The sequence below is a fragment of the Nicotiana attenuata genome, chromosome 2, assembly GCF_001879085.1.
Source record: "Nicotiana attenuata strain UT chromosome 2, NIATTr2, whole genome shotgun sequence".
NCBI lineage: Eukaryota > Viridiplantae > Streptophyta > Magnoliopsida > Solanales > Solanaceae > Nicotiana > Nicotiana attenuata.
In genome coordinates this window covers 59788637-59811294 of record NC_031990.1, presented here as the reverse complement: position 1 = coordinate 59811294, position 22658 = coordinate 59788637, and the positions used below count along the sequence as shown (strand labels likewise).

The window sequence follows — 22658 nt, the reverse complement described above, 5'->3', positions numbered from 1 at the left end:
ATACATGCATTCTAGCCCGTTTTAGTGGAAAGGCGCACTATCTGTTTACATCCATTAAATAGTTTGCAAGGGATTCAATTCTAATTTTGATGAAGATAAAATGGTTGTTCATATACCTTTATCTTTGGAGGCTCAAGTAGAGGCCTGTTTAGTTATGTTTTCTCATATGAATCTTTTGTCTCCGCCCGGGAATCTCATTTCTGTACCAAAGCAAGATATGCTTATTGAACTCTATGTATTAACGAGCGAAAATCATCTAAAGTATTTGTGTAATTAAACAAAATCCATATAATCGCAGAAACTAACAAAACCATAAGAATTATGTGAAAGCTAAAACTAGCTCCCAAACTAGATTAAGGTTCCTTGTCGGTAAGGCGATCTCAAACGCAGGTGGTTACAACATTAGAAAGTATTCTTCCAGACCTAAAATAAATAAATATATAATTTATGCTATGTCTAACCGTTTAAATTTTTTAAAATGAAACAGTTGAAACAATGCAACACTATATATAAGTGGGCTAAGTCTTTATTGTGTTTTCAAGTGCATGGTCCAAGAACAGATTAAACTTTTTAATTGAAAAAAAAAAAAGCAACCCGGTGCACTAAGCTTTAACTATGCACGTGATTGGGGGAAGGGCCGGACCACAAGGGTCTATTATACGCAACAGTTGTTACCACCGCTCTTACAATTAAAGAGAAGAAGGTGGAGACAGTAGCAAATGTTGTGGCTAGTCTTGTGGCTTCTTGCTCATAAAATCAATTCAATTAGTTAATATTAGTTACAATTGTAAGGGTCTCCAAAAAATTCATAAGCAATATGTCCCCAAAAATCATAAGCAATATTGAATGAGATTAGGGACGAGAGGAAGAAGTAACTGAGAAAAAATGATTATGTCGTAGCAAAATAATTTAAATAAGCCAGCAAAAGTCCTGATTGGTAATCTACTTTCCTCCTTCCTACCTTTTTGAAAATAGGCTGGCACAGTTCATCACCTTTAGAGAAAGCTCATGAAAGAAAGAAATCTTGTAATCATGTTTTGGGAGGAAATATTGGAACTATATGGAGAAAAGACAGCATCCCGATTACGGTCAAGGCCTCAAAAGTTAAAGCTAAAGATCATCTTTTGCATTATTGGCAACATATTGAGCTGTTTTTGTACTTGATAGGACCGCAAACAGAATAAACTCTAATTATCAATTGAACCTTTTTAAGTAGTCAACCATTGCACACAATTTCAACTCATCATTAATTTTACTAAAGTATCTCTCCGTTGATTCATCCATTCAGAGCTAAAAGTTGGCAAATTGTGCTTTTTTGGAACTATTTTCTACTCCCACCAAGACTATCATCAACTTGCATTTAGAAACAAAAAAAGATACATTAAATTAGATTCATTTCCTCCTACTTCCAGAAATTTGGATAATGTGAACAATTAAGCATCTGTCCATGCGGCAAAGATTGGGACGTTAGGCCTCAACTGGGCTGATGAGATCCAAGAGGTAATATTAGTTGCTGGACTAGTGATTAGGTTTGGTGCTGACTGAGGCATCGCAAAATGCATCGAATGGCTATTGTTTTTAGCAGGGCTGCCTTCTCGAGAGCTGTCCAGGCTAGTTACTAGAGAAGAAGCATTTGACAAGTGAGTATTGATTCGCGCAGATTCATCCACCTCTCGTAGTGTAGAGCTCATTGTATTTGTATCAACTCCAGCAGAGGAAGACTGATGAAGTGTCATTGTCCAATCTACTACATTTCCACTTACCTCTTTATTCTGAATGTGGTTTTGATTTGCAAGGATTTGATTAGAGATTACTTTGCTTGTTTCTGTGTCTTTTTTCCTCCTAGCCAATTCCCCAGCAAGAAGGGTGTTACTTTCCATTATACGCTCCACGTCATACCTTGATATGTCAAAGTTTGTCACAGCATTTACACCTCGAAATTTAATTGCAGCAATGTCATAGGCCTCTGCAGCTTCTTCTTGGGTACCTATCCGCAAAATTGATCCAAGAGTTTAATAACTTCTATAATCTGATAGTGTAAAAAGACTATCATACCACCTAAATGACACTTAACCGTTAGTGAGATTGGTAACTTGAAATATACAAGGCAGATAACATTTTACAATAGTTTAAAGTACATGATAGCATAAAGAAATTTATGGTGTCATCGTATACTCACATGTTTCAAATTAGACTGACACATTTTGCTTATCGAGAATCAATTTGACTAAACTTTGAAGCTAAATTAGATTAGTTCACCTCAGTATTTTAAAATTAAAATTTGAATATTCAAAAACTATACAAAAAGTACTATAAGTTGCAATTTTTCTCATATTAATATGATAAAAAAAAAATAATTTAAAATATTGGTCTAACTTCACAAAGTTTGACTCTTGATAAGCTAAATGTTATCTAAATGAGATTGAATGAGAGACAGCTCTGCTGAAAAGTCAGCCAAAGTATATGCAGGAGCAGTTCTCATACAGGGAAAGTGTATAACAAGACAAAGATAAGAGAGGAAAAACAGCAGAAAGAGAGCGAACCATATTTAGACTTTAGATTAGGCAGTAAAAAGTGAAAGATTCCCATTAAAAAAGACAGCCTTATGAGTAAAATCCAGCCTTGCTGACATAAAGTTCTCTACAAGCTCTTGTTGGCTCGTGATCAGCCTTACCACCAACTTTAAGACTTGCCATTTTTTACTAACGGATAAATATAAAAGAAACTTTGCCTTTAGAATACAGAGCACTCCTTATTAAGAGGTTAAGTTGAATCTATGTGCACATTTTACTGGGTATGTTGTTGTTGTATCTTAGATGAGAAAAGGAATCAAGAGCAAGTTAATGGTTAAATTTACTTACTAAATGTCCCCAGATAAAGGTCCTTGTTCCCAGCCACGCGGCCGATACGAGCTTGCCATCTTCCATGCTGATGGTGTCTGCTAAAACGAAAACGAAAAAGGGCGATTTTCAATTTCAGTAACAACCGAACTTCATTTTCAATACTAAACTTATCTACTTTAATTGTAGTGAGTATCAAACCTTGTCACCCCTCTATACATTGAAGCTCCTCTTGAAAAACCACTACTCTTTCTGCAAAAATTTGGACAAATCAAATGAATACAGATTAAGTATAGGAAAAGATAAAAATGGATTTTGACTCATAAATGAAGCAGCAACAATACCTACCTTCTTAAGTTAGCTACATATTCTTGTCGTGTCATGTTTTTCATTTCTTCAAGCTCTTGTTGATAATTTTCCAACTGCGTTAGAGGTTTTAAAAACTTAAATGGCAGCATAAACGAACATAATACGGTTGATAAAAATAATCTTTATATACTAGTGCATACCGGGAAATTTATGTGTGTGGAGGGTCCCCAGTACTTCAGTGCTGCCAAATCATATGATCTTGCAGCTTTTTCTTCCATGTCATACCCACCTAATTTTTTTATATTTATGATCATTTGGTCAACAAAAAGATTGACATATACACTCATGGCTCAATCATTTCACAGAATATATAATGTATACAGAAATATAAATCAAGATTTACCTAGATAGACTGAAAAACTCGACATGCATCCCCAGCAATAATCATGAAGAAGGTCAAAAAAGGAGCATTTTTGTATTAGTACAGAGAAATAACTCTTCAGACGCTGTAAAAGGCAAATCTAATAAAATATTGTGTTTGAAACTAACCTTGCCTTCCTTTCCTGCTCTGCCCTTCTTTCTTACAACTGTTGTCCCATAGATGAGCTTCGTATCTACCAGTCCATCTATGCCTAATTCAAAGGAAATATAACAAATAAAATCATGGTGTCTACTTTTTTAATAGAAAAAACTTGTAAGCAGTTAAGTACTACAGAATAAAGGTCATCAAAAGGTTAAGGAGAAGATCTAACCTAGTGACACCTCGATACTGTGAGGTTCTTTGGCCAAAAGTATCAATGGATTTCCTATGAACAATTTGCTTTTGATTTTCCACCTTCTCAGGCCCTCTTTTCTTTGTTTCCATAGCAATACAATCCGCGACAGTTGGCGAGATTTGTTGTGTTCCAGTGACACAGCTGGATTGAGAGCCAGGGCTCATTGATAAGCTAAGTGACTTAAAATCTCCATATGTCATCGCACCACTTGATCCAGATTCACCACTATTATCAGCCATGCATCCTATCATATTCTGCTCCAATGCATGTGCATGTGCATTTGGATTCTGATAGTTTCTTGACACCCAGTTATTCATTCCAGACATTTCATCAACTGGCATTGTTGGAACCTGAGGATTGCACTCTGTTTTCCCCTGCTCAGTAGAGTGATATAGTTCATGCCCTCGAAGTGCTAAGAAATCGGGGTAGTAGTGTTGTTGTTGCAGCTGCCTAGAGTTGTCTTGAAAATGGTTCAAGAAATCTTGGCTATTGGAGGTTTCATTTTGTTGGTGTTGGTTGTAGTAAATGTTGTTGTCTAAGCTGTGAGCCATACCTCCTCTGTTACAATCTTCATAGTGATTGGTCCCTATTGATGCATCACCAAAGAAGTCCTCCAGTTTTGGTGTTGAACTTACCATACCTTCAAAATAAAAGGATATTCCATAAAAAAGTAAGAATCCCAAAGTACAAAACACATTTAAAAGCAGGACAAGTTTTGAGCTGAAAATAACCTTGTGGTTGTTGTGACCTGTTGAATGCTTTCATAATACATAATGAACCATCAGACTTGAGAGGCATCACAGAATATGAAGAGAAAAAGGCTGCATTGTCACCTTCAGTATTATAGAACATGCCTGGATAGGTGAGAGGGGCTGGAGAAAATCTAATGGGGACTGAACTTGGAACATCACTAGAGCAAGGTTGAGAGTGATGTTGATCAGGAGGAGGACCCTCTAAGCTGTTTATGTGAGGGGAAAGTGAAAAACCAAGCCAGTGGCTGTTGCTGTTAGTGTTGCTGCTATTGTCATCATTACTCAAAGACTTCATCTTTGTTGCTATGGAATTGAAATATCCTGACACTTAGAAAAAAGATTCAGAGCGAGTTTCTCTTAGAGCAAGGCAAGTCAATCATTGGGAGACAAATAAACTAATCATACTCCACCCTTTCTTTTGTTCCCTCCATTTGAGACTCATTTTCTACTTTTGTTTTCTAGCTGCAGACTCACTACGCAGAACAAAATCTAACCATAGACCTAAAAACAAAGTCTTAGACACAACTTAATGGTTGGGCTTTGTGTGTGTGTGAGTATATATATATATACATATATATCACACTGAAAAGATTACCAAGGAGAACAAAGGGAGTCCCTTTAAACTAGTAAACAAAAAGAATGAGTTCCAGCAAGCAATGCCGGGCATCGTTCCTGCATTCCATTGGGATCTGTGTTTGAGAAAGACATCTTCTTTTGCTTTTCTTATGCTCCACCCCCTGCTTCCTTCTTTGCTTTTGCTTTTCTCCCTTTTGCTTTGTGTACGACTATACATTTACTGCATAAGGAGACTGTTGATTCGAATCCATCCTTGTGGATTAATTCTTCTACTGTGGATAATGGCTAAAGTCTCTTCTTGCTAGACAAAACTTACCTTTGCCACTTATAAGAAAGAAAAGAAGGGCAGGCGTTGCTGAAGAAAACTGTACAAGTACCAGCACACTGGTTAATTTAATTGATCTAAAAAGAAAAGTCAAATTCCATCATCTATCTGTTGGAATTTAATGAGTAACAAGAGAAATCAATGGTCATTTTAGTAAATGTGGCAGAGGAAACAAGTGGAGTGAGAGCGGCCAAAAAGCTAGAAATATTAATAAGACATGATACAACAATCAATTAGCTGTGCCTATATTGCTTTTTACAGTCTTCCAACTGCATCAGGGAAGCTAAGCCTTAGATCTTCACAAGAGGCAGAATTCAGAAACATCTGATCACTTCACAGACATCAGAATAGTACTAATATAGCGCACTAGGCATCTATCTATGCCTTAACATTTTACCCAGTCCGCTAGTGATAAGGTCTACTCTGGGTCTAGACCCTCACGGGTTTAAAACGTGTTACTAAGGTCTAACGCTTGTTAACTTATATAGCCACCATCCCTCTTATGTTTTGCTGATGTGACACTCTGTCTAAAGTCTGGAGTGTTGCATACACCCCCTCTTATGGACTCAGCATCCTCGCTGAGGTTTTCCCCACCACATGGGATTCGCCTAGACTCAGCATTAGGGTTTGCTCCGCCTAACGAGATTTGCCTAAACTCAGTTGAACTCTGACCCACCATCGGCAAGGCTGACGTAATAGTGACTCTAATACCATCTGTAACAGTCCAGTCCACTAGTGAGATTGCCTGCTCTAGGCCTAGCCCTCACGGGTTTAAAACACATTACTAAGGTCTAATGCTTGTTAACTTATATACCAAGCATCTCTCTTGTGTTTTGCCGATGTGATACTCTGTCTAAAGTTTGGGGTGTTACCGCGCCTAGTCACATTGTGAGCTTGCATATAGCAGGGGGAAAAAAATCCTCTATTTACAAGTGCTGAAATTTATTAGTATTGCAAAATATTGAAGAACTTGTTTGAAATTTATTCCAAGTGAAATCACTTATAAGTCTTCAGCTTCTTTTATTTCCAAATCAAATTTTTGTCCTTATACGATATCAATTTTCAAATACTCGATTTCTACTTCTACTTCAAATACATAATTTTGAATTTTAGTTAAAACTGGCCAAACTTCTACAAAATAGTAGTACCCTACCCGGCATTAGTAAATTGCAAATTGTGACCATTCTGCGTGTCCTTATTAAGTTTCTTTGTTACGTAAGGCATTGACCAGATAAATTCATTTTTCATAAGAAAAAAAATATTTTGCCTTTCTATTAGAGAATTCAAATTGGGGCTATACGTTACATTCCTGATAAGTAGATAATATAGAAGTGGATTTGTCATCGCACCAAGGTTAAGTACCAAGTTCGAGCTGGCTTAACTATTCCAAATTATTCAATATACTGCATGCAATTTTGTATGTAATATTCCACGGAGACAGATTTTCTAGTGAGAATGATTTGGCCGATACACTAGTAAAAGAAGAATGTGGGAGAGCTGACCCTTTTGATTGAAGTAATGATGAGTAACTCCACCTAACACAACGGGCCACTAGCAATTTGCCTAAAGTGCATGGCCTAACAAAAGAAAAGTGTTTCTTTGCTATGCCCCAGCAAAGATAGCTTTCTTTCATTTTCATCTCCATTTCGCTGTTGAAACAGATGGGTAATGGAATGGGGATAGGAGCCTCTATTATTAGCTCTGTCTTCTTTGAATTGGCCCTGTCAAGTAACCCTTTTCTGGGTAATGTGGTTTACCCGTATATATCCTTTATTACTCTAAGACCATTTATGCTCTCCACAATTGAGACAACAGTGTATTCGTATTATTACTACTTGTGGCTGTTCTAATATTACAAATGACAAATTATGGTTTAGTTTGGTCTTAAAATGAAAGGGTTTAAGAATTAAACTACTCCAATATATTAGTGGCATGGCGTTGGAGATTTCAGGGTGAGACAGCCTAGAAGGCCACATTGTAATTAATTGGATTTGAATATAACTAGATGTAGTTACATAGTTTGACTAGTGTGTGCAATCGAGGGAGTAATTACACTTTCTAATTTTGAAGTGGAAGGGAGCAATTATATTTGTCACACGCTAAGACTTATTTATATGTTCATAAGAAATTAATGCACATTAATCCGGCACATGGATAACAACCACATATTACCTCCCAAATCCTTTCATAACAAGGAAATATAGGGAAGAAATAAAGTTATCAACTATTTCATTAAACCTTAAAGACCTTGCGATTCAACTTGAATCTAGTCGAAAAGAACAGATCTCTTGCCCAAAGAGGGGACCATGAAAGCAAAGAAAAAAGTCCAGTCATATGACCAAATTCAATCACCTTTGGTGGTTTTGGACTCAGGATCTTTGATGCTACATGTCTTGCAAAAACTGATGCATCAGTCGCTTTACCCCCTTGAGAAGCCTTTGCACGCTCAATTATGGCTTCTTTAAAATCCTTGTAAAGTTTCCACTCATAGTTTTGCAATCTTTCCACACTATTGTTCCCAAAACTTGATCTTATAGCCCCCGGGACCACGATAATTATATTTATATTAAACGGGCTTAACTCAACCCTTAAAGTGTGCGACATAGAAAAAACTGCAGCCTTGCTAGCACAATATGATCCCGCCCAAGGTGTTGGCACTTTCCCAACAACACTCCCTACGTTCACTATACTTCCACTTTGTCGCAATGCCATGTGAGGGACTACTTGTTGAATCAACCTTAGTTGCCCCAACGTGTTAATTTCATAAGTTTTTCTGATTGCGTCCAAAGGAAGCTCGGCTAGAGGGCCTGTGCTGCCTATTCCTGCATTGTTGATCAAGATATCTATTTTCCCACATTTGGTTATAATTGAATTCACAGCCGATGCTACGCTTTCATCTGATGCAACATCAAGCTCAAGTGTCTCAATTTTATCTGCTCGTAGGTCTAACATATCAGATATTCGTGGGGCTATATCTGATGCAAAAACATGGCAGTTTTGCTCCGCAAAAGCCTTGCAATATTCATAGCCAATGCCACCCTTGGCGCAGCCAGTGACTAGAACAACCTTTTGGTCACCCATAATTTTCGTCGGTTTAATTCATTTTCTCTAGCAAACTTTTATAAGATGTACTGAACAAAAATCATTCCAATTAGTTTTCTCCGCCAATACATTTCTTAGTATTTAAAAATCTTGGGATGACCTAGCCTTAAAGAATATGCTGTGGCATATGCATCAAGATTTAAAGAACGGCCGGCCTTGCAGTAGATTACTTGATTAAGAGTGTTTTCAAATTCATGGAAGATATCAATATAATTGGCAAAAACGTAATGCGCATGTTTTTTTGGTTACAAACTCATCACAATGCCAACTGAGTTTGTAGACAATAAGAACGATATAAGGTTAGTACAAAATAATTGAAATTGATATTCAATGTGAATAACGTGCATTTTCATAGAAGGACGGAAAAACCAGGACTACAAGTTTTGGATTCTTTCAAAAACAAAACAAAAAAATATTGTAGAAAAAGAATATAATCGAAGAGGAAAAGTTACTAAAAATGGAAAAAAATATAGTCCCATCTAAAACTTTTCAAAGTCGAGTTAAATTCATATCCATGCAAAGAAAAGAAAGATAACGTTATTGTCGAGAGTAATAAAAGGCTGAGGTTGAGGCTGAAATAACCTTGTGAGTGGATGCTACTTACTTGTACCAAATATTAACATCAAATTAATATATTTATGACATATGTTTTTATAAATATGATTATCACTAAACAATAGTTAATTATTATATATTTTCAACTTAAGTTTTCACTTACCATAATAAAAAGTAGAATTTAATGATAACATTGTATACAGGTAATTTTTTTCCGGGAGAGGGATGGTGTTTGTTTTGAATACGATAAAAAAGCCAAGGTACAACCGAAGGGGGTAGCGGGGGCAATATTAAAGATTGGTCCAGTGAATTCAGGGGGGTACAGAAAATCCAAACAAAATCTAAATAAGGTCACAGCAATGGCTAAACAGGAGTCAACAGAAAAAGTTAAAGCATATGGCAAACCTAACTGAGAACGACCATATAACGCTGCCGTGCCCTGCCCCTATCCTTGATATCAAAAGCTATTTCACCTACTTTCCCTTTTTAGGGAGTGAGACTTATCATCCTTCTTCCTCATTAAATTTCACTTCTCATCTAAGGAGTCCGGAATTTAAATGTGGTTCTTTTCGACTCCAAATACTTTTTTAAATATAACAAAAAAGTTACATTACTATATATGGACCGCATTTTACCTTAACGGCTGTTTGGACCGTTAAGGTAAAACGCGATTCATTATCGCGTTTTAAATAGAACGCGGTAAAAAACCGCGATTTAGTGGAAGCTGGCGGTAATAAACCGCGTTTTATATATATAAATAACAGATCCCCTTCCCTTTCCCCCACGTTTTGCCCACTTCCGCCTTCTCTTAAAAAATTAACNCCAACCTTGGACAGTAGGAAAATGTATTGTCAAGAAACTTATGAATGTAGACAAAACATATGAAGCAAACTTCCCAAATTCTTGTCAAGTGCTTGTCAAAAGAAGTACTTTTTTTTAGAGATGAAACAAATAGTGTCCAAAAACTGACATTATTACAGTTTCCCATAATCAAAAAAAATGTGAAAAGTTCATCTAACATTCCAGACAGTGTCCAAAATCTGATGAATATCATAAAACAATGTTGTAAGGATTAAAACAGGTGCAAAATGAATCTAACGCTTATAACTACTTAACATCTAGTCAGTAGATGATAATACTTTGGCACTTAGAACTAAATTTTCAATTAAGATCAAATAATATAAACAAAACATTCAGTTTATAAGGGAAAAAATACTCTTATTAATAATCAAACTGAATAATTTTCTGATATCTTTATCCCTACAAACATTCCAGCTAACAACACAGATGATGTAACACTTGCTCCATTGTCACCTTCAACCCCTACACCACTTTCATCTACAAACGAACTTGAAGATGGTTCTTCAATGCCAACATTTTCTTCTTGGAATTCATTGAATGTGCTATGGCTTCATCATAAGATTTGTAAGACTCGAAGATGCTACCTTTAAAACCTATAACCATAAGAGCACACTCACAACAAGAGTTGTATAATCCAGGCCTTTTACCACGAAATACCACATAAACATTCGATGCCGATATATTATCAACTTGAGATCCGTTTCTAAACTCATTGAACGTTGTTATAGCTTCATCATACGATTTGAATGCCTTGAAGATGCTACCCTTGAAACCAGTAACCATAGGAGCACACTGATGCCAAGAGTTGTATAATCCAGGCATCTTACCACGAAATACAACATAGACTTTCGAAGCTTTGTTCCTCTTCCCATCCCCCATTCCTTAATCTAACCCTAAGAAAGATAAGAGATGAAGAAGGACAAAATAAAGATAGAAAAATGGGGGCTGGAAAAGCTTCTTAGGTGAAGCACTATATATTAAGTGTTTAGGATTAGAAAGTCAGCAATGCAAGATAAATACCAGCAGTTTAATTTTTATACGTATTTCCTCTAATATATTATGTGTATATTTTAGTGTATTTCGTTTAACTGGTATAGTATATGTATATTTTAGTGTATTTCGTTTAATTAGTATAGTATATGTATATGTGCTTTATGGAAAATGATGTAGCACACAAACAAACATATAAAATTATAAAACTAACACGTAATTAATGTTGTTTAATTTATAGTAGACGACATGGAGGCGCCGCCTATTTATCCCGGACCTTCTAGCGATGAGCTACTCTCGTTACAGGGCGACCATAGGTCCGCCCACATATGGGAGGGTGAGTTACTCACTCAGACTCTCCGCGCCAAGAGAGTGGACGACATGTGGGACTTTCTATATGACAGAGTTCTCCATGCCCATGTAGTCGCGCACCTGCGGGACACTGATTTCTACAGGATGATTGAGATCGGGCGGCTGCAGCTCGATTGGTCTTTGATCACGGCCCTGATAGAGCGGTGGAGACCGGAGACGCACACATTCCACCTTCCCATTGGCGAGGCCACCGTCACACTGCAGGACGTGGAGGTTTTATATGGGCTGCCCGTTGATGGACTGGCCATTTCACTGCCGCCTGGCATGAGAGAGATGACACGTGTGCAGTACCGGACATGCTGCAACGGCTCACTGCTTTCCGGCCAGAGGATGAGACTGTACTGCATGGGACCAGTCGTTTTCCGTTGACGACTATTCGTCTATGGTTGGAGGCATTGCATCCTCAGATCGATGGCGATACACCGGATTATCATGTTGGCCTGTATACGAGGTTGCTGCTACTCCTGTTGTTTGGAGGGGTCTTGTTCTCGAAAACTTCAGGGAACCTCGTCAGCTTGAGATTTCTTCATCATCTTGAGCGGCTAGATGATTTACCCCAGTACAGCTGGGGCTCTGCTGTTCTCGCCTACTTGTACAGATGCATGTGCCGGGCGAGCATGGGCACCCAGCGTGAGGTTGCTGGATTCTTGCCGCTACTACAGGTGACAACATATTCGAATACTCTATTCATATTAACATACCTAGTAAAAATATATCTTAAATTAGACGTCAACTTTTTATGTTAGGTTTGGGCCTGGGAGCGGTTTCTGCAGTTGCAGCCACCTCTACCACCATTAGATCCGGATGTACCACCAGAGTTGCTCCCTCTAGCTAGGAGGTGGGTACTCCGACGGGGACATACACGCGAGAACAAGGCTCGGCATAATCTCTCCTTGTGCAGGGATATATTGGATTTGCTGGACGGCGCATAGGTAAATGTATATCTAAGTTTACTTGTCATTACTTCAAACACAAGTTGCATATACTGACATTGTCTGTTCTTCCTTAATAGTTCATCTGGACGCCATACAACGACGCGGTGATAGCTGGCTTGCCCGATTATTGCTCGGCCAGCCAACTTATGTGGGGCTCTTCCGTCCCGTTGTTCTACCTTGATATTGTGGAGCATCATGCCACCGAGCGGGTACTTCGCCAGTTTTGCAGGCCGCAGCTCGTACCGACACCGCCCACCTGGGAGACCACACATTACCAGTGGGATGATCGTACCAGGGTAGACGACCAATATTTGGCATGGCTACAGGATCAGATATTTACTTGGGACCAGCGATTAGAGCTGATCCCCCTCCCCCCCCCTCCCGTTCATCGAGTCGGTAGGAAACTGAGTATGATTATATTCGCTGGTACCGCGGCATTACCCGACTTTTTGTTGGGAACTCCAATCATCGAGCTGGCGGTCGGTACGTTCCATACGCCGAGAGGCACTGGTATGTTATTTGGTATTCTTACTTATAACTGTGATATAGCATTCTATAATTCATATTTTACATGTTGTGCAGGCTATTGGTCTACATTTAGTCCACCAGTTGGGACTGCAGATGCAGTATCATGCCGGCGATCCTGCGGTCACTTTGCAGCAGTATGGCCGGCAGGTTACAGAGCTGGCTGCCCGGACACTACATCAAGCCAGAGAGGACGAGTGCTTAGATCACGTCCCTGCTTATATGGCACCAGAGCACTACCATCGGGGTAGGCCTATCCCACACGCGAGGGGACGGGCACGAGGCATGGCTGTCCCACGAGGCAGGGGTGCCCCACGGGGTCGTGGGGGCCGGCAAGGAGGTGATCCCTAGCAAGGGAGCGTTGAGGCACCTGTTGAGGCACCTGAAGAGGATGTTGGAGCTGATCTGCCGGGTTACCTCCCTCAGCCAGACGAGCATCCCAGCAGCATGCCGTCGTTCAGCCTTCAGCTGGCGCTGACTCCAGCGGCATCGCAGGTGACCTCGTCAGATCCATTGTTGATCACCGACACGAGCATTACCAAAGATTGGGAGCAGTTCTTTTCAGGCCCATCGATCGCTGCTGAGGATCGGCCGACCCGAGATGTGGATGGTGGGCGCCGGCTGAGTTTTGGCTCATCGTCGACGAGTGTTGTGGATCTTTCACAGGCGCAGGTATGTTTGTATTACTATTAAATTTTAATTTGTTTTTATCTCATTGATTTGCCATAAATAACTTTTTAATTTTCTTATTAATGCTTCATCCCAGCCCGTCACGGAGGCCACTTTGTGCGATGCTGAGCAGGACCCCACGGATGCTTATATTGAGGAGCCCGACGAGACCATGGTAAGAAACATACATTACTAATATATGTTTTCATATATTGAGCTGACTTATTGTTTTGTAGGTTGCTGATGGACCGACGGCCCCTTCTACCGATCCTGCCAGCACTACTGACGATCATGCTACAGCGCATCCTCATATAAAAAGGCGACGTGATGAGGATGATCCTGGTAGCGTATCCGGGCGGGAAGGGATGCGCCTCAGGCCAGCGGCTGCATTGAAGCACACAGGCCGTGGGACACATTGATTTTCTTTTTTTTGTATTTTATGTACATTATGTAAATATTAAATTATGTAAATAATAACAACATTTTTTATGCTTACATAATATGCGCATTATGTTTTTATTACCCTGTTTCTTCTTTATTTTAACACTACAACACAAACACAAACATAGAAACTTAACATAACTTAAATTCAGTACAACTAATGAAAACACATGACACGGGAAACATATAGATATACTACTACACTGAACACATACATGTCATTGTTTAGTCACCACCACCTAGTATTCTCTGCTCCAACCACTTAAATTTTTCTTCCAGCTTATTTTTTTCTTCTTCCACCTCTTTGAGTTTCTCCTTCAACTCTGCAACTTCTCGTTTGTATTCTTGTTCATATTCCCACTATTTTTTGGTCAAATCATGAAGATACTGCAAAGAATCTTTGTAGTATTCCTGCTGACAGGGTTCATCAATCCATACCTCAAAATTGCAAACAGGTTCGTCGGGAACGCTATAAAACTTGTTCACACACATCCAGTAGCGGCGTCCAACTTCACCATCATCCCAACAGTCTTTCATCATGCATTTTTTGCCCCACTCGCACCTTGGTACATAAAGGCGTTCAGACATTTGTTGAAGCGTAAAAAAAAACTTTGCTTTTATGGATAGTTTTTATATTGGTTATTGTTAAGCGCATAAAATAACTAGAATACGCCCGTTATTTATATGCAAGGCAACACACGAAACGTAGTATTCAACCGCGCTATATATATTCACACAGAACGTAGTATTTAACCGTATGATATATGGTGTGTTAAAGATTTTTTTTGATACAAAATGACATTTTCGCAGTCGGGCGGCTTTTCAGAACGACAAGGCAACACACAAAACGTAGTATTCAACGGCGCTATATATATTCACAAAACGTAGTATTTAACCGCGCTATATATGGCGTGTTAAATATTTTTCTGAAACAAAACAGCTTTTTCGTAGTCGAGCAGCTTTTCAGATTGACAAGACAACACACAAAATGTAGTATTTAACCGCGCTATATATATTCACACAAAACGTAGTATTTAACCGCACTATATTTGGCATGTTAAATATTTTTTCTGAAACAAAATAACTTTTTCGCAGTCGGGCAGCTTTTCAGATTGACAAGACAATACACAAAACGTAGTGTTTAACCGTGCTATATATATTCACACAAAATGTAGTATTTAACCGCGCTATATATGGCGTGTTAAATATTTTTTCTGAAACAAAACAGCTTTTTCGCAGTCGGGCAGCTTTTCAGATTGACAAGACAATACACAAAACGTAGTATTTAACCGCGCTATATATGGTGTGCTAAATATTTTTTCTAAAATGAAACAACTTTTTCAGTCGGGCAGCTTTTCAGATTGATAAGACAACACATAAAATATAGTATTTAACCGCGCTATATATATATATATATATATATATATATATATATATATATATATATATATATATATATATATTCACACAAAATGTAGTATTTAACTGCGCTATATTAAACATTTTTTCTTAAACGAAACAACTTTTTCGCAGTCGGGCAGCTTTACAGATTGACAAGACAACACACAAAACGTAGTATTTAATCGCGCTATATATATTCACACAAAACGTAGTATTTAACCGCGCTATATATGGTGTGTTAAATATTTTTTCTGAAACTAAATAGCTTTTTCGCAGTCGGGCAGCTTTTCAGATTGACAAGATAACACACAAAACATAGTATTTAACCGCCCTATATATATTAACTTATTTATCAAACATGTTCCTCCTCTGACAATGTAGTTTTCTAATAATTTTAGAGTGAAACTCGAAAGTGAACGCTAAAATTTTCCGTTTTTTAATCCAATACTATTTTTGATTACATGAATCGGAGGGAGAAATTCATTAATTTACTCAACTGAAAAAAGTTAAATATCAATAAGATGTAACAAGGCTGTGGAAATATAATTTTATTTGATACATCTTGCAACATAAAAAAGTACAGAAACTTATTATAAAAAACATTACGAAAACAAAACACTAGGTGTATCCTTGATAGTTGGGTACATTAGACGAACATGCACCAGGAGCTGGATTACCACCGCCACCTAAATCAGGTGAAGGACATTTACGACGGTCGTGTCCTGTTTGCGAGCATATGCCACATTTACGCGCATAAACAGTATCACCAACATCCATTTGGTTACGTATACGCGTTCTCTTTTGCACTTGTAGCTTGCGCAAATAGTCCTTGTTACATAGCATTTTAAATGGTTCCGGTGGCCAATAATGCTCAGCACCCAATGGCTGCAACTGCCCACTATATGTGTTTACGTATGCAACAACACTGTATTGCCTATCAACATAGTTGGTTGCCCCGAAACCTGTTTGTTGAAAGCACTTCATGACATGTGAGCACGACATGTGGTAGATGGTCCATTTCCCACATGAACACAACCTGCTGGCTTCATTTACGGTGTATAGATTATTCCCCTGGTGTTGACGGATAGCGGTGCGAACTTCAAAAACACCCCGGTCGTGATCATACTATAAATATGAATGCCAATGTGCTCGCCTCTTGTATATGTGCTCGCCTCCTATATTTCTCAAATCTTCTCATCAGTATTGGCATAAATTCAACACCCTTGTCCATCAATTTCGATGCACCTCTATGCCTTTCAACAAACCTCTCCGCCTTCTGTTTGAATGTCATCCGGACCATGGCAGTGACAGGCAATCCGCGTGCAGAATTGAATAACTCGTTGAATGACTCCGACACATTTGTAGTGAGAGCTCCCCATCGTCTGCCACCATCAGTATGCAATGTACACTTATGAAGCTCATGCCGCATCAACCAATTATAGGCTCTTTCGTCTAACTGCCGGATCGATTCCATGCGCCTCCTGAATTTGCACTGCTGGTGCTCAGTTGCATCCATCCACATTAAATCATGCAAGTCCTTATACGGATATTTCTTCTGGAAATTGGCCTTCAGGTGCCTCACACAGTAACGGTGGTATGCATAGGGTTCCTGCCATTCAAGCAAATGTTGTATAGAACATAAAATACCACCATGCCGATCAGATATTAGACAAATACTTGAACGTTGTTTGACAACGTGCTGCTTCAAGTGGTTCAAAAATAGCGTCCACGTCTCTTCGCTTTCATTGGCACAAATGGCAAAAGCTAGTGGAAATATTTGTCCATTGGCATCTACTGCAACGGCGATCAACAGCTTAATATCATACTTTCCATAGACATGAGTACCGTCTATGGAAATTATCGGATGATAATGCACAAAACCATCAATTGCTGGTTTAAATGCCCAGAACACGTATCTGAATATATATTCTGGTATTCCTGGACTCCACTCATGCTTCCATTCAACAAAAGTCTCGGGGTTAAAGTGTTTCAGTGCGGCCATGTACCTGGGTAGAGATGAAAATGACTTATCCCAGTCACCATAAATAATTTCAAATGCACGTTTGCGCCCGAGATATGCCTTTATTTTGGTAATAGTACACCCATATACCTTGTGGATGGATGTAATACACTCTTTGATCTTGTACCTAATGGACACTTCCAAGTGTGGAATAAAGACTAGAGAAATCAAGTCAACATCCAAGTTGAAGTGATTCTCATTGAATGTGTCCATTTCACAAACGTGGGTGCTAATATATTTACCCACTTTCCACAACCCCGTTTCCTTCTTGCTCGCACGCAGCATCCAGTTACAACCCATAAAGTATCTACGGCATATGATCCTGTATACCTCCGGAGTTGACTCCCATACCATCATCTCACGGCACTCTCTTACGCTGTACATTTTACAAGCCCTAGATAGGCGAGCTTTATCGGGAAAATACATGCCCTTTGCCAGCACCGTTGGTCTACACTTATCCCACATTGCTGACCGAATTTCTTCAAGATCCCTTGTGAGGGCATCCACATCCGGCATACTTGGAAAACTATCAAGGTAGGGAATATGCCGTGAATGAAACGGCACGTGGGACTCGTACACTCTTGGTCTAATGGCAGGTGGAGGAGCTTGCTCCCTCGTCAGCTCAGGTTCGACATTCACTTCCTCCTCATCATTACCCTCGTCAGGGAAGGGTGTGTCATCTCTAGACTCATCGACATTGTTGTTATAATCACTATTATCCTCCTTACTCTGCGCATCTGCCAAATCATGAGTAAATACGTCGATTGAGTGAGATTAGGACCATCAAGTTACTCGTTTTCACTGCACAAACAACAAAATGATAAGCTACTCAAATTGATAAATACTTTACATATAGCTATATCACTTCACTTACAAGTCGTACTGTGTTGACATTCCATGATGGACATTTTCCTGTTGGTGATGACTCCCGGATGGACCAACGTGATCCAACACGCCAAAACTACGCATATTCCAACTGGGCGTGGGGTCATAACTTGTAAAATTCATATCCTGACGGTACCCCCTGTGGAATATATGAGTGTTAATACAAATTCAATTCAACCAAAAATAAACATCGTAACACAAAGGAAAATTGAAGTTTACCAGTCGTCTTGTGGATTATGTAAAGTAGGAGAGAAATTATTTCCTCGCTCCTCGTTCGCCCGCGGAGATAAGTTTAGATCCGCCCAAACTCTTTCAGCTGGAACCTTTTGGGCTAAAACTGCTCCAGAATAACCACCTGATGATTGAGGGTTATCCCTGCTTTGCGCAACCTCATTATTGCGAACGTCTTCAGCCTTGACGTACATTTCCAATAATTTTATCACAATAAATTCCCTGTATTCATCCGGAGTCCCCAAAAAATCTCTCAGAGTTTCATCATCTTCGATGTTAAACTCAACATAACAAGCAACCCCTTGCGGAGTCACAGAATACAGATATCTTTCGGTTATTTTAAGATTCACCGAACATATGCTCAATCTCATTTTATTGCATAACAACGATATCGGTCTATCGTACTCCATTGTAAGTGACAACTTAACATGACTCTGTGGAGATAAATTATAGCTCACTGAGTTAATCGCCACCACAACCTCACCCCCCAATATAATGAAACCATTACTTTTCGCTCTTCAGACATTATGAAAAAAGCTTGAGAATTTAACAACAAGAAAAATTTATCACGAAGTTGGAGTATTTCTGAATGATAATTCACAAAACCCTTAACGCCTTTATATAAGGCAATGCCCAATCCGGGGGGGCGGGGGGGTCAAATTTTTCGAAGTAAAATGTAGTTTAAAAGGGCATTTTACATATTTGAATTATTGTTATGTCAGTTAAGCGCAGAAGAGTTATTGGTGGGCCCACTAAACATGTAAAACGCGGTGCATTACCGCGCTTTATAATGCACCACATTTTATATACTTGTCTTATCAGTTGCCACTAAATCGCGGTTTGTTACCGCGTTCTATATAAAATGCGGTAATGAACCGCGTTTTATATAGAAATGTAACTTTTTGTTTTACACTTAAAAAAGTGTTTTGAGTCCAAAAGAACCACATTTAGGTTCCGGACTCCATTTAAGGCTCTCTCTTTATATTTTTTAGGGACAATGATGTTTTATACTTCAATACCATAGAAGAGGGGGTGATTTAGTTTGTGTGGTATTCAATTTTTCGTGTGCACAAATTATAGAAGGACCTAGTTTCCTATGTGTTCTTTATACTACTATTGCAGAATAATAAATGCAAAAAGTAAAGAACACAAGTATTTTAACGTGAAAAACACCCAGCTCAATAGATGAAAAAACCACGACCAACTACCCAGTATGATTTTTCCCAACGCTTCACAAAATCACTGAGCCAAAGACAGCATTTACAAAACTTTTTGTAAACCTAAGGATTACCTCTAACCCTTTGTGGCAACCAGCCTCTTGCTGTTGTCATAACTTCAAGTTAACTCTAACTTGAATACAACACTCAGAGCACCTAGTACAATTACTTCGAGATAAAACTGACAGGTTCAACTTAAAAGCCTTACTACAATTGAACTAGAATAAAAGACATACACTTGGAACTGGTTCTTCTATCTGGTTCATGTAGCTTCAGGTTTGCACACTTGAATCACACGAGAATTGCTTGCAAAATGCCTTGCTATTTTGCTCTCAACTCACGTTTAATTTCAGTGTTTGTGCGTGCCTGTAAAATGAGAACATCATGAAATATATAGAGTCAGTAAAATAGGAAATAACTAGAGTTCTAATGCTATACTCTTCCTTGGTGGAAGAGTTCTAGTTATATTCAACTTCTAACTCATCCCTTATCTAGGATATAGTTTTCTTTGAGTAAGGAGTCCTTCTCCTTATCACTTATGCAACCTTTTCGTTCAGGAGTTATCAGATATAACCACTTAAGCTTATCTCCTTCACGTGCATGCTTTGTGCTCGAACCTGCACTTGTTTGTGTACACTGTGTATGGACCTAGTTCATGCATGTATACAAGAGGAGAAAGGCTGCCTCTTCTATCCCTGTAGAGACTCCTCCAACACGAGGAAGAGCTACAAGGAGTCAGAAGAAGTAGAGTGAGGCTGAACTTGAAAAGGCCTTGGAAGAGAGTAAAAGAAAAGTTGCTGCAAAGGGAAAGAAGAAAATGAGTGAGCCCGTTGAGGCAGTTGAATTGAGGAGATGGACCTGGTCCTTTAGGATGAAGAGGAGGTAGAAGAGGTGGAGGTTGTGACTCCAAAGGCAAAGAAAAGAAAGACTTCCAAAAAGAAATCTCCTTCAAAGACAAAGTCTGTAGAGCCTTCTACCTTGGATAAAAGAACCAGGTCTGCCACAAAATATGGAAAAGTGAAAATAGTGGAAGAAGAAGAAAGTGAAGAAGAAGAGCAATCTGATGAAGAGCAGGACAAGATGGTTAAGTTTGGGAAAAGAACCATCTTGAAGGGTAGACTCCTCAGGGACTTAGAGGAGGAAGGCATGATGACGCTTCTAGAAAAACTACAACTGCAGGGTTGGAAGGACATGGTCCTTCGGATGGATGGAAAGCTTGTCAGAACTGAGATTGTGGAGTTCATCGCAAACTTTGAGATCAAAAATGGCAAATTCACCAGTGTGGTGAAGGGGGTGACTGTGAGCTTTGATGATAAGGAATTAGAAGAGATTCTGGAAGTACCTGCTGAAAGATATAATGATTACAAAAAGTTAAATGGACAAGCCTAAAAAACCTCCCCATCGTGCTTGCCATTACAAGGAAGTTTGCTGACAATGAGGAAGAGCTTCAGCCCAAGGCTGTTTACAAAAGTGAGATGAGTGCCCACATAGTGCTGTTTGAATTTGTTAACAAGGTTGTGTTGCCCAGGAAGGAAATAAGACACATTTCCACCTTCATGGACATGGTCCTTATGGAATGCCTGGATAGTGGGAGGCAGATCAATTGGCATGGTTTTATCATCCAACTTCTTGATAGGGTTCTAACTGGCACCAAACACATGCCATACCCTATGGTTTCATTCTCATGGTTGTACTTGCTCACTTCAAGGTACCTCTTAAGAAATGGGATGTTATTACAAGCAAAGATCACTGTGGGGCCGACACCTTAACTGCATGTGACTATGAAGTCCACACTGCTCCCAAAGAACATAGTTCATCCAAGAAGGTACCTGTGTACAGCAAAGTGAGAGCCTTGGTGGAAGAGAGTGGAGCTAAGGAGAAGAGGCTGGTTGAAGTAAAAACTGAGAGGGATGCTCTCAAGGCTAAGCTTGTAAAGGAGAAAGAGAAGAATGAAGGCATTCTTCATGATATGTTAAAGCTACTTCAGGACAAAAACCAAGAACCTGTGTCACGCCCCGACCTCAGGGAGCGCTACCGACGCTCAACCAAGATAACCTGGTCAAGCAAGCTTGCTAGATTGCCTTCTACCCAAGTTCACCCATGAATAAAAGAAGATATAATTCATTAATCAGACAATGGTGAGATCATGTGTTCATCACCGGTTTCTTACCATTAGTTACGTCATTTATAAGTCTCCAAAATATTACATTACACATTCATAGTTTAGTAGTGGAACATAAGATACAAATACAATATTTTATAGTTTTGACTTTTCCAGCACTAATGTACAACCCACACTATGTCTACGGAGCCTCTAACAAATACAAAAGAGTACTAGGATAGTGCCGTCAACAAGGCCCCAGCTATACCTCAAAACACAATACATGAGAAACAAAAGATACATGACCCCGATATGAAGTGGGGCTCACCAAGTCAGCTGAGAGGAAGATGTACTGCTATCACTGATCGATGTCGCCTGCTCTAAAACCACCTGTATCCATTAAAAGATGCAGCGCCCCATGCGAAAGGGACGTGAATACATGTGGAATAGTACTTGTATGTAAGGAAAACATAAAAAAAAATATGAATATATGGTAACTCAAATAAGAGGCAAATAAAGTACATCAAGAAACTACAGAATGATCCATAGAATCACATGTCAAGTCTTATTATACTTACATCATTCTGAACTTCTTTTGGGATCAAGTGTGCCATATGAACTATGCATGGGATACAAAATATAATGTAAAGATAACAACATGCACAAACAAGGGCAATGGAAGTGGCTCCCATTGTTCGTGTTGCCTATGCGTCTCACCAGACCGTCCATAGCCTTCTCTTACTATGCACTTATGCGTTTCATTGACTGTCCATAG

General features: G+C 39.1%; 2 protein-coding genes across 2 annotated transcripts; both read right to left on the bottom strand.

Annotated features, from left to right (window-relative positions):
* LOC109211133 (AP2-like ethylene-responsive transcription factor ANT) lies at positions 1176 to 5892 on the bottom strand. The gene is made up of 9 exons (XM_019374635.1): positions 4657 to 5892; positions 3902 to 4565; positions 3699 to 3781; positions 3553 to 3561; positions 3350 to 3438; positions 3189 to 3262; positions 3042 to 3092; positions 2862 to 2938; positions 1176 to 1987 (listed from the first exon to the last, which is right to left on the bottom strand). Exons 1-9 carry the CDS (start codon positions 4970 to 4972, stop codon positions 1434 to 1436), a joined length of 1917 nt encoding a protein of 638 aa, XP_019230180.1. The 5' UTR covers positions 4973 to 5892; the 3' UTR covers positions 1176 to 1433.
* On the bottom strand, positions 7811 to 8659 carry LOC109220200 (3-oxoacyl-[acyl-carrier-protein] reductase FabG-like). Its single transcript, XM_019384668.1, has one exon. The coding sequence runs from the start codon at positions 8657 to 8659 to the stop codon at positions 7811 to 7813; it is 849 nt and encodes a 282-aa protein (XP_019240213.1).